Source organism: Neoarius graeffei, chromosome 25, assembly GCF_027579695.1.
Source record: "Neoarius graeffei isolate fNeoGra1 chromosome 25, fNeoGra1.pri, whole genome shotgun sequence".
NCBI classification, from domain to species: domain Eukaryota; kingdom Metazoa; phylum Chordata; class Actinopteri; order Siluriformes; family Ariidae; genus Neoarius; species Neoarius graeffei.
This window is the reverse complement of record NC_083593.1, coordinates 17,709,455-17,722,316: the sequence shown is the minus strand read 5'-3', so window position 1 is coordinate 17,722,316 and position 12,862 is coordinate 17,709,455. Positions and strand designations below refer to the sequence as shown.

General features: G+C 41.6%; 1 protein-coding gene across 1 annotated transcript in view; it reads left to right on the top strand.

Moving 5' to 3' along the window:
- grik1a (glutamate receptor, ionotropic, kainate 1a) overlaps positions 1-12,862 on the top strand; it is a 191,966-nt gene that overhangs the window by 162,685 nt on the left and 16,419 nt on the right. The window contains exons 12-13 of the mRNA XM_060909259.1: positions 1,939-2,162; positions 5,369-5,487. Of these exons, the coding sequence (XP_060765242.1) occupies positions 1,939-2,162; positions 5,369-5,487 (343 nt within the window). The remainder of the gene's footprint in view (positions 1-1,938; positions 2,163-5,368; positions 5,488-12,862) is intronic.

The window sequence follows — 12,862 nt, the reverse complement described above, 5'->3', positions numbered from 1 at the left end:
ACATGTTCTTGGTCTGGCTAATTGGATAATTAATGTAATGTGGTTCGGTTTGTCTGAATAACTTGCTAGAAGTAGTTTTTTTTTTTTATATGAAGCACATACAGTGGGGCAAAAAAGTATTTAGTCAGCCACCAATTGTGCAAGTTCTCCCACTTAAAAAGATGAGAGCGGCCTGTAATTTTCATCATAGGTATACCTCAACTATGAGAGACAGAATGGGGGAAAGAATCCAGGAAATCACATTGTAGGATTTTTAATGAATTAATTGGTAAATTCCTCGGTAAAATAAGTATTTGGTCACCTACAAACAAGCAAGATTTCTGGCTCTCACAGACCTGTAACTTCTTCTTTAAGAGGCTCCTCTGTCCTCCACTCATTACCTGTATTAATGGCACCTGTTTGAACTCATTATCAGTATAAAAGACACCTGTCCACAACCTCAAACAGTCACACTCCAAACTCCACTATGGCCAAGACCAAAGAGCTGTCAAAGGACACCAGAAACAAAACTGTAGACCTGCACCAGGCTGGGAAGACTGAATCTGCAATAGGTAAGCAGCTTGGTGTGAAGAAATCAACTGTGGGAGCAATTATTAGAAAATGGAAGACATACAAGACCACTGATAATCTCCCTCGATCTGGGGCTCCACGCAAGATCTCACCCCGTGGGGTCAAAATGATCAAAGAACGGTGAGCAAAAATCCCAGAACCACACGGGGGACCTAGTGAATGACCTACAGAGAGCTGGGACCAAAGTAACAAAGGCTACCATCAGTAACACACTACACTGCCAGGGAATCAAATCCTGCAGTGCCAGACGTGTCCCCCTGCTTAAGCCAGTACATGTCCAGGCCCATCTGAAGTTTGCTAGAGAGCATTTGGATGATCCAGAAGAGGATTGGGAGAATGTCATATGGTCAGATGAAACCAAAATAGAACTTTTTGGTAAAAACTCAACTTGTCGTGTTTGGAAGAGAAAGAATGCTGAGTTGCATCCAAAGAACACCATACCTACTGTGAAGCATGGGGGTGGAAACATCATGCTTTGGGGCTGTTTTTCTGCAAAGGGACCAGGACGACTGATCCATGTAAAGGAAAGAATGAATGGGGCCATGTATCGTGAGATTTTGAGTGAAAACCTCCTTCCATCAGCAAGGGCATTGAAGATGAAACGTGGCTGGGTCTTTCAGCATGACAACGATCCCAAACACACTGCCCGGGCAACGAAGGAGTGGCTTCGTAAGAAGCATTTCAAGGTCCTGGAGTGGCCTAGCCAGTCTCCAGATCTCAACCCCATAGAAAATCTTTGGAGGGAGTTGAAAGTCCATGTTGCCCAGCGACAGCCCCAAAACATCACTGCTCTAGAGGAGATCTGCATGGAGGAATGGGCCAAAATACCAGCAACAGTGTGTGAAAACCTTGTGAAGATTTACAGAAAACGTTTGACCTCTGTCATTGCCAACAAAGGGTATGTAACAAAGTATTGAGATGAACTTTTGTTATTGACCAAATACTTATTTTCCACCATAATTTGCAAATAAATTCTTTAAAAATCAGACAATGTGATTTTCCGGATTTTGTTTTTCTCATTCTGTCTCTCATAGTTGAAGTGTACCTATGATGAAAATTACAGGCCTCTCTCATCTTTTTAAGTGGGAGAACTTGCACAATTGGTGACTGACTAAATACTTTTTTGCCCCACTGTAATACTAAAGAGCTGAATGATTTGTTCACTTGTTTAATTATACTTGGACAAAAGTTATAAAACTCGTGTGATTCACTGTCATTTTTAATCAATCAATCTCCAAGTCTTGGCGTTAGAATTCCTTGAACTATGAAGCACTTCCAAATTTCCGCCCACCACTGTGTAGATCATCACACGTATTCATGGAGTTTGTTTATTCTAAATGATCAACCACCTGTACTTTTTCTGTTCAGATAGCTGATCTGGCTGTGGCACCTTTGACCATCACTTATGTGCGAGAGAAAGTCATAGACTTTTCGAAGCCATTTATGACCCTGGGGATTAGTATCTTGTACCGCAAACCCAATGGCACCAACCCGGGAGTCTTCTCTTTCCTCAAACCTCTCACTCCAGACATCTGGATGTATGTGCTGTTGGCGTGTTTGGGAGTCTGCTGTGTGCTTTTCATTATTGCTAGGTATATTGAGAAATCTGTTTTATATCATCTCTAAGCTTTGGCATTTAATTTTTTTTTTTGACACCAAACACTTAAAATCACAGACCAGGATTAATCTGATTAAATTGATTCCTATAAGATTGTCAGGGAAATGATGCAAAAACAGAATGTACTGGTGTTTTTCACAATGACAGATGTTTTTAATTTGAGAATGTTACTACTGTCAGGTATTTTTTATATCCTTAGTCCAGCTGAATTTTTTTGTCAAAGGATCTATTGTGTATCCTGTAGACTGCTGGGTAACATAGTGTTTAAATTTCAGAGTTGCACAACAAAGTAATAACATTGAAAAATGATTGCATTCTCTTTTCTATTGTGAGTGAACAAAAATATTCTATAATGATCAAGAAACCAATTTAGCATGGCTACAAGCATTTGTTAAAATGGAAATCCACATTTAGCTTATCAAGTATTTCTAATGAACAGCTAATTGTGTCATCAGTTAGTATTGGCATGTGTATTTATCTCTACATTTGCTGACCAATATGATGAGGCTGATATTGGAGCTTCAGTTTAATCTATTGTGCACTTGTTTTTAAAAAGTCTGATTACAGGATCTGTGTATTTAAAATTCACATTTGTAACGGTTGTCTCTATCTCTCAGTTCAGTGTTCAGTTTCATGATAACACCAGTGAATTAATCTTTCTGTGAAACTCACTGCGACTTTAACTTTATTTTGACCCTTCTTTTTGCACCAGACAGGTCAGAAAAATAGGTCCAATAATGATAAAGTATGTGGTTACTCTACTTTGAAATACAGTGTCTTGCAAAAGTATCCCCCCCCTTGGTGTTTGTCCTGTTTTGTCGCATTACAAGCTGGAATTAAAATGGATTTTTGGAGGGTTAGCACCATTTGATTTACACAACAATGCCTACCACTGTAAAGGTGCAAATTGTTTTATTGTGAAACAAACAATTAAGATGAAAAAAAAGAAATCTGGAGTGTGCATAGGTATTCACCCCCTTTCGTATGAAACCCCTACATAAGAGCTGGTCCAACCAATTCACTTCATAAGTCACATCATTAGTTGATTAAGATCCACCTGTGTGCAATCAAAGTGTCACATGATGTCTGTATAAACCAACCTGTTCTGGAAGGACCCTGACTCTGCTACACTACTAAGCAAGCAACATGAAAATCAAGGAGCCTCCAAACAGGTCAGAGACAAAGCTGTGGAGAAGTATAGATCAGGGTTGGGGTATTAAAAATATCCCAAACTTTGAATATCCCACAGAGCACCATTAAATCCATTATGGCAAAATGGAAAGAATATGGCACCACTACAAACCTGACAAGAGAAGGCCACTCACCAAAACTCACAGACCGGGCAAGAAGGGTATTAATCAGAGATGCAACTAATGGCCCTTTTCCACTACCCTTTTTCAGCTCACTTCAGCCCGACACGGCTCGCGTTTCGACTACCTCAGAGCGGCGCGACTCAGCTCGCTTCAGCCCTACTCAGCACCCAAAACTCGCACGGTTTTGGAGTAGGGCTGAAGCGGGCCAAACCGAGCTGAGTGGGGCTAGGGGCGTGAGCAGACACTCCCCTGTGCACTGATTGGTGAGGAGGCGTGTCCTCACATGCCCACACATGCCCCACAAGCACGCTGGGATCTGTAAACACCGTAAACCCGGAAGAAGAAGAATTATGAATTACGAGAATTTCTGAAGCCTTATGCGCCTCGCCTCATCTATACGCTCTTGCCAGTATCTGTTGGCGTTGTCGGTGACAACAAGCCACAGCACCAAGACCAGCAACACTAACGACTCCATGTCCTCCATGTTTATTGTTTACTATCCGGGTCGTGAGACTACCGCTTAAAAGGTCACTGATGTCACTGTTTGCGCCGCCTAACGACATCACGTGACGTCCACCCACTTTCGCTAACTCCACCCAATGTGTCCACCCACTTCCAGCCAGCACGGTTCAGCGCGGTTGTAGTCGAAATGCAACTCCAACAGCCCCACTCAGCTCGACTCAGCCCAGCTCAGCACCGCACGGCTCAGCCCAACTCAGCCGCGTTGGTAGTGGAAAAGTGGCAAAAGACACCAAAGATAACACTGAAGGAGCTGCAAAGATCCACAGCGGAGATGGGAGTATCTGTCCGTAGGACCACTTTAAGCCGTACACTCCACAGAGTGGGGCTTTATGGAAGAGTGGCCAGAAAAAAGTCATTGCTTAAGAAAACACGTTTGGAGTTTGCCCAACAGCATGTGTCAGACTCCCCAAACACATGGAAGAAGATTCTCTGGTCAAATGAGATTTAAATTGATCTTTTTGGCCATCATGGGAAATGCCATGTGTGGCGCAAACCCAACACCCTGAGAACACCATTCCTACAGTGAAGCATGGTGGTGGCAGCATCATGCTGTGGGGATGTTTTTCATCTGCAGGGACAGGAAAGCTGGTCAGGACTGAAGGAAAGATGGATGGCACTAAATACAGGGCAGTTCTGAAGGAAAACCTGGGACGAGACTGGGATGAAGGTTCACGTTCCAGCAGGACAATGACCCTAAACATACTGCTAAAGCTATACTGGAGTGGTTTAAAGGGAAACATTTAAATGTCTTGGAATGGCCTAATCAAAGCCAATTGAAAATTGAAATCTAATTGAAAATCTGTGGCATAACTTGAAGATTACTGTACACCAACGCAACCCATCTAACTTGAAGGAGTTGGAGCAGTTTTGCCTTGAGGAATGGGCAAAAATCCCAGTGGCTAGATATGCTAAGCTAATAGAGACATACCCCAAGAGACTTGCCGCTGTAATTGCAGCAAAAGGTGGCTCTACAAAGTATTGACTTTGGGGGGTGAATACCTCTGCACACTCCAGATTTCTATTTTTTCATCTTAATGATTGTGTCACAATAAAACAACAATTTCCACCTTTAAAGTGGTAGGCATGTTGTGTAAATCAAATGGTGCTAACTCTCCAAAAATCCGTTTTAATTCCAGCTTGGAATGCGACAAAACAGGATAAACATCAAGGGGGATGAATACTTTCGCAAGACACTGTAGTAAAGTAACTTTAATTTAATACTTATTGAGCACAACATTCATACAAATATGATCTAATGCACAAAAGTAAAGTATTTAATTGCTCAGTTTTAGGGACATGTCTTTGTATTGCTTGTGCATGATTCTCTTGTTCAAACTCCATACAGGTTCACACCATATGAATGGTATAACCCTCATCCTTGCAATCCTTCATCAGAAGTGATGGAAAATAACTTCACATTATTAAATAGTTTGTGGTTTGGAGTTGCAGCACTCATGAGACAAGGTAGGACATTTTTAAAAATGTTTCATATGAAATAGGTTCTGTTGAATAAAATAAATATTTATATTGCAAATACCAGCATATACATACTGTATATGACAGCAGAAACTGATATAGGGTGGGTTCAGTTGTTAGAATGCTTGATTAACCGAGCCTCATAGTCTCATGCTGCTCATTTTGTAAAAAGGTGGTTCTGGCCTGGCAAAGGCTTGCTGGTTCTGCAGTCCAGGATACAGAAATAAATGGATGATCTGTCAGATGTGCATGAAATTTTGCCTGAATTTGCAAAAAGTGTGGCTTTAATAAGAGCAGGAAATGAGCAAATCATTGAGCCACTGTCAGAAAAGGCAGGCACTTACAGAAGCAGGCGCATGGGAGAGCAGGTGTGTTGCAAACTGGTCATAGTCAAAGGGAAGCAAGGGGTCGAGTGAGGTGTAATCAGGGCGTATAATCAAAGTCAGAAACAAACGGAATAAAGGTCAGAGTCACAGGAAATCAGAACAGTAAACAAAGGCTCGGTGTGGTCAAGTAGTCACACGCTGAGCGATAATTTGCACTGAGTGCACAGAAGGAAAGTTCTTAAATACTGTTTGGTGCTTGAGGGAAATGAGGAGCAGGTGCATGGAGAGTGAGGTTGGTGTGGTGTTTGGGAGTTGTAATCTGTGGCAGCCATGTTTGGAGGCTGTCACAAACTCTGGTCTTTAGCACCGTGTGTGACAGCCACATATTATGGACTGGCCAGGTATGGTATGGTCAGGGGTTTGCTGTACAGAAGTGGCTTTACTTTAAGTTGGCAGCATACATAAAAATATTTAAGGTAGTTAGACAGTTCAAGTTATTAAGTATCAGATTATCACCACATTCTTCTACATTCTGCACAGTTTGGCTGTTGTGGCATTTTAGGTCACCTTACACCTAAGGTCCAATTTTACGTACGCATATTAAGCGAATAAACTCCACTGCTCCATGAATTTGATTTGCCTTTTGTCACTTGAACCAAGCTTTCTTTGTCCCACCTAGGAATTCCGATCTCTGGTTTTGCCCTTTTTTGCCTGGTTGTCCAGCATTGCCTGTGGCTATGTATGCATGCACAAATATTTTACATTCAGAATGAATTATTCCATTCAGTGATTCTGAATGTACCATTTACATGAAAGCAGTCAGATAGATGTGCAGGTTATATGTCCCAAGCAGACATATAGGGCCACTCATGCCATATTGGTCGATGGATGGGGACCAGACGAAGAGAGATCTCCCACCACCCCCCTCCCGGCTGCTTGTCGTAGTAAAGGCTAAGGAGTAAGCCTGAAAAAATCCAGAGTGGAGCCCCTTAGGCAGTTGGACAATGTATTGCATCCCCTTCCAACAACTCCTGCAGCCAAGCTGGTACCAAACTGTATTCCATTTCCTTTGGATTATATCAGCAACACCGAGATGGGAATCTTGATGCATGGGCAGCCCAAGATTTCCATAACCTTGCCCAGGCAACGTAGCATGCATGGAGAGGACACTCCATTGATGTCGCAAGATATTGGCAAAACACAGGATGTGGCAGTTACCGGTGATGAGCCTTTTGTCACTTGAACCAAGCTTTCTTTGTCCCACATGTCCCACCTAGGAATTCTGATCTCTGGTTTTGCCCTTTTTTGCCTGGTTGTCCAGCATTGCCTGTGGTTACATATGCATGCACAAATATTTTACATTCAGAATGAATTATTCCATTCAGTGATTCTGAATGTACCATTTACATGAAAGCAATCAGATAGATGTACAGGTTATATGTACCAAGCATACATATAGGGCCATCCATGCCGTATTGGTCGAAGGATAGGGACCAGACGAAGAGAGATCTCCCACCACCCCCTCCCGGCTGCCTTGTCGTAGTAAAGGCTAAGGAGTAAGCCTGAAAAAATGCAGCTGGGATCTTCTCCAATCAGATACCCCTTTTTGACCAACAGGGAATGGGTTCCTGAAACCGCTCCATTCAGGATTAGTCAGACAGAACTGAAGAAGCCTTTTGGATGAGAGGTGAAATGTCTTCAAGAATTTCAAGCAAGTCCAGTTGCCTTCTTTAGCATCTATGGTTTACGATGACTTGGATGACTGAGAACCTTCACAGACATATTCAGGATTCTTTGAACCTTGGTGCCAGCTAATGAACCAGCCCACATTTTCAGCAGTTTTGAGCAGAACCATTGTAATCAAGGATAAATCATGAACAAGGGTATTGCATAATGCAGAACAGTAGTAAACAGTAGTAGCAAAATGGCAGAGTGCATTGATTACCTGTGAACTTTTGTTCTGTTCTTACAAATGTTTGTTTTTAGTCCATTTTTTTTCCTGAAGATGTGTCCTTTTCTATTGCGTTCTCCATTGCTGCACTCCGCTTCCTCTCCAAATTAATGACAGACCCACTGATGTCATCACAGTTCGTGCTGGAAAAAACACCTATATTTTGATTCCTGCTGGGAACCAACTTTTTAGGTTCCAAACCAATTTATTTTTGGTCAAAATGCTCTGACCGGTTCAAAATTTGATGTGCAAGCAAGAAAGGAACCTGTCCCCAGTTGGTCGAAAAGGGATGATATTGTGTTTATCTAGTTTATGTAATTTCTTTTATCAAGTTTATTGTTGGGCGGCACAGTGGTATAGTGGTTAGCACTGTTGCCTCACAGCAAGAAGGTTCTGGGTTTGAGCCCAGTGGCCGGCGAGGGCCTTTCTGTATGGAGTTTGGATGTTCTCCCTGTGTCTGCATGGGTTTCCTCTGGGTGCTCCGGTTTCCCCCACAGTCCAAAGACATGCAGGTTAGGCTAATTGGTGACTCTAAATTGACCATAGGTGTGAATATAAGTGTGAATGGTTGCTTGTCTCTATGTGTCAGCCCTGCGATGATCTGGCGACTTGCCCAGGGTGTACCCCGCCTCTCACCCATAGTCAGCTGGGATAGCCTCCAGCTTGCCTGCGACCCTGTAGAACAGGATAAGCAGCTACGGATAATGGATGGATGGATAGTTTATTGTTGGGGCGGCACGGTGGTGTAGTGGTTAGCACTGTCGCCTCACAGCAAGAAGGTTCTGGGTTCGAGCCCAGTGGCTAACAGGGGCCTTATATGGAGTTTGCATGTTGTCCCCATGTCTGCATGGGTTTCCTCCGGGTGCTCCGGTTTCCCCCACAGTCCAAAGACATGCAGGTTAGGCTAATTGGTGGCTCTAAATTGACCGTAGGTGTGAATATGAGTGTGAATGGTTGTTTGTCTCTGTGTCAGCCCTGCGATGACCTGGCGACTTGCCCAGGTTGTACCCCGCCTCTCGCCTATAGTCAGCTGGGATAGGCTCTAGCTTGTCCGTGACCCTGCATAGGATAAGTGGTTATGGATAAAGGATGGATGGACAGTTTATTGTTACCATTTGGCAACAGAAAGAGTTGCTTTTCCACCCATCTCGGCTATCCTAGTGCATGTCAAAATACTGGAATATTGTGAAAAAGTTTTTTTTTTCCCCATAATTTAATTAAAAAAGGTAAACTTTCATATCTTCAATATTCATAACATGTAAAGTAAAATATTTCAAGGCTTTTTGTTTTAATTTTGATGATTATGGATTATAGCTCATAAAAATCAGAAATCCAGTATTTCAAAATATTAGAATATTTCATTTCAAGTTTGAGTAAAACAGTATAAATACCATGTATCTCTCGGTCGAGTTCAGTACTCACAATCATGGGGAAGACTGCAGACTTGACAGTTGTCCAGAAGACAATCATCGACACCCTTCACAAGGAGGGAAAGCCACAGAAGGTAATTGTTGAAAAGGCTGGCTGGAAAAGGTGCACAAGCAACAGGGATGACAGCAGCCTTGATAGGATTGTCAAGAAAAGTCAATTCAAGAACTTGGGAGTGGTTCACAAGGAAGGGACTGAGGCTGGTATCAGTACATCAAGAGCCACCATGCATAGACGTCTTCAGGAAAAGGGCTACAACTGTTTCATTCCTAATATCAAGCCACTCCTCAGGGCTCAAAACGAACAGTCATCCGACTGTCTGGGACAACTGATTGTTTGGTCCGGACAACTCAAATCCACATCTGCTTGTCTGATGGGACAAGTTGAATTATTCCTAACTCTCCCGGAAGTTCTGGGAGTCTCTCGCATAGCGGCTCACTAAGCCCACAAATTAGATACAATATCCCGGAATCTAGAGTGAGCGAGAGCACACGTGTGTGTGTGTGTGTGTGTGTGTGTGTGTGTGTGTGTGTGTGTGTGTGTGTGTGAGAGAGCGTGCATCCTGAATGCTCTGTCTTGTTAAGTAGACCAGTCAGTTGTCTGTGTGGGCAGGCTTTACATCTTCTCTCCCTTATGAGAGTCCATCAGTTCAGTGTATCCAGGAGTGTCATGGCAGAGTGCCCCAAAAAATGAAAATACAAAACCCATTTCACCTCAGACTACACGAAAGTGTCCCTTTGCCTCATAGGGGTAAAGATAATGACGGTGTTGCGCACTGTATGGTTTGTAAGAGTGACTTTAGCATTGCCCATAGTGGGGTTGTAAGATTGTAAAAGACATGTTGAGGTGAGATTAACAGTGTCACGTGTTCATGTGCAGATTATTTATACTCGCTGGCCAGCAGCTAAGGCTACATGATGAGGCCAAACTCCTTGAAGACATGCTTAAAGTTGCAATTGAATATAAAATATGATTAAAATAATAGTAATAAGCAGTTTACATAAATAGTATAAGTAGTCTACATATTTTGTCACATTTTCTACATATAGGCTAATCTAATTTGGTTTACAGACTAGAGAAAATTACTCAAAGTATTACATATAGCTACTCCAGACAATATAGTAATGATACCTTATGCTTTTATATCTTTTAGGGACCACATCTTTTAGAGATTTTTGAAAATCACCAAATAAATTAATAGTAATTAGTCCAGAGTTATATTAGTAAAGTTCCAACAAAACTAGTTCAATCCCCTCCAGGATCTGGCAGTGTTATTTTTTTTATGAAATTCTGGGGAAGCCAAGTTCTGCAGGTGCATACATAAAAATAACCATGTCATAATATCTTAGACATTGAATTCATTGAAATAGGAGAAATAGCAGTCAAATACCTCAATAAAACAAATATCTGTGGTGCATCTTCATTTAATTTGGACATTTATTATACAACCCCAATTCCAAAAAAGTTGGGACAAAGTACAAATTGTAAATAAAAATGGAATGCAATGATGTGGAAGTTTCAAAATTCCACATTTTATTCAGAATAGAACATAGATGACATATCAAATGTTTAAACTGAGAAAATGTATCATTTAAAGAGAAAAATTAGGTGATTTCAAATTTCATGACAACAACACATCTCAAAAAAGTTGGGACAAGGCCATGTTTACCACTGTGAGACATCCCCTTTTCTCTTTACAACAGTCTGTAAACGTCTGGGGACTGAGGAGACAAGTTGCTCAAGTTTAGGGATAGGAATGTTAACCCATTCTTGTCTAATGTAGGATTCTAGTTGCTCAACTGTCTTAGGTCTTTTTTGTCGTATCTTCCGTTTTATGATGCGCCAAATGTTTTCTGTGGGTGAAAGATCTGGACTGCAGGCTGGCCAGTTCAGTACCCGGACCCTTCTTCTACGCAGCCATGATGCTGTAATTGATGCAGTATGTGGTTTGGCATTGTCATGTTGGAAAATGCAAGGTCTTCCCTGAAAGAGACGTCGTCTGGATGGGAGCATATGTTGCTCTAGAACCTGGATATACCTTTCAGCATTGATGGTGTCTTTCCAGATGTGTAAGCTGCCCATGCCACACGCACTAATGCAACCCCATACCATCAGAGATGCAGGCTTCTGAACTGAGCGCTGATAACAACTTGGGTCGTCCTTCTCCTCTTTAGTCTGAATGACATGGCGTCCCTGATTTCCATAAAGAACTTCACATTTTGATTCGTCTGACCACAGAACAGTTTTCCACTTTGCCACAGTCCATTTTAAATGAGCCTTGGCCCAGAGAAGACGTCTGCGCTTCTGGATCATGTTTAGATATGGCTTCTTCTTTGAACTATAGAGTTTTAGCTGGCAACGGCGGATGGCACGGTGAATTGTGTTCACAGATAATGTTCTCTGGAAATATTCCTGAGCCCATTTTGTGATTTCCAATGCAGAAGCATGCCTGTATGTGATGCAGTGCCGTCTAAGGGCCCGAAGATCACGGGCACCCAGTATGGTTTTCCGGCCTTGACCCTTACGCACAGAGATTCTTCCAGATTCTCTGAATCTTTTGATGATATTATGCACTGTAGATGATGATATGTTCAAACTCTTTGCAATTTTACACTGTTGAACTCCTTTCTGATATCGCTCCACTATTTGTCGGTGCAGAATTAGGGGGATTGGTGATCCTCTTCCCATCTTTACTTCTGAGAGCCGCTGCCACTCCAAGATGCTCTTTTTATACCCAGTCATGTTAATGACCTATTGCCAGTTGACCTAATGAGTTGCAATTTGGTCCTCCAGCTGTTCCTTTTTTGTACCTTTAACTTTTCCAGCCTCTTATTGCCCCTGTCCCAACTTTTTTGAGATGTGTTGCTGTCATGAAATTTCAAATGAGCCAATATTTGGCATGAAATTTCAAAATGTCTCACTTTCGACATTTGATATGTTGTCTATGTTCTATTGTGAATACAATATCAGTTTTTGAGATTTGTAAATTATTGCATTCCGTTTTTATTTACAATTTGTACTTTGTCCCAACTTTTTTGGAATCGGGGTTGTATATTTCTTTTGTATGGGTCACATTAACTTATTCTCATAAAATATTTTGCAGGAATTTTACGACAGTGCCAAACTCACTTCAAGTTTGTTTTCATTCACAACATGATTGTCATCCTTATTACGTCCAACTCGTTTTCATTTCTTTCAATTAATTTATACTTCAGGTTTTAGTGGATTAATAAATGTTTAACTTTATTTCCTCCAGAAGCTTTGAATTTGGGTAAGTCCAACTTTTAAAATTGCAGATCAGGTAATGGGTCATAAAAACACATGCACCATAATGGGGCTTTGGATAGTTTTTTTTATTGTTACAGTTAAAGTTTGAGTTTTATTGAAACATTATAAATCATTAAATCATAACGATCATCATTACTATACCTGCTTTTTAATAAATTCTGTTTATCACTTTCAGCGATAGTAAATCCATCCATCTAGTAAATACATAGTGATAAAAAGGTTACAGTCAGGACAAGTGAAAAATCTTGCCGCTTGTCCAACTGGACAAGTGGATTAAAAAGTTAATGTCGAGCCCTGCTCCTGAACTAGAGACAACATCAGAAGTGTCTTACCTGGGCAAAGGAGAGAAAGAACTGGACTGTTGTCTGTG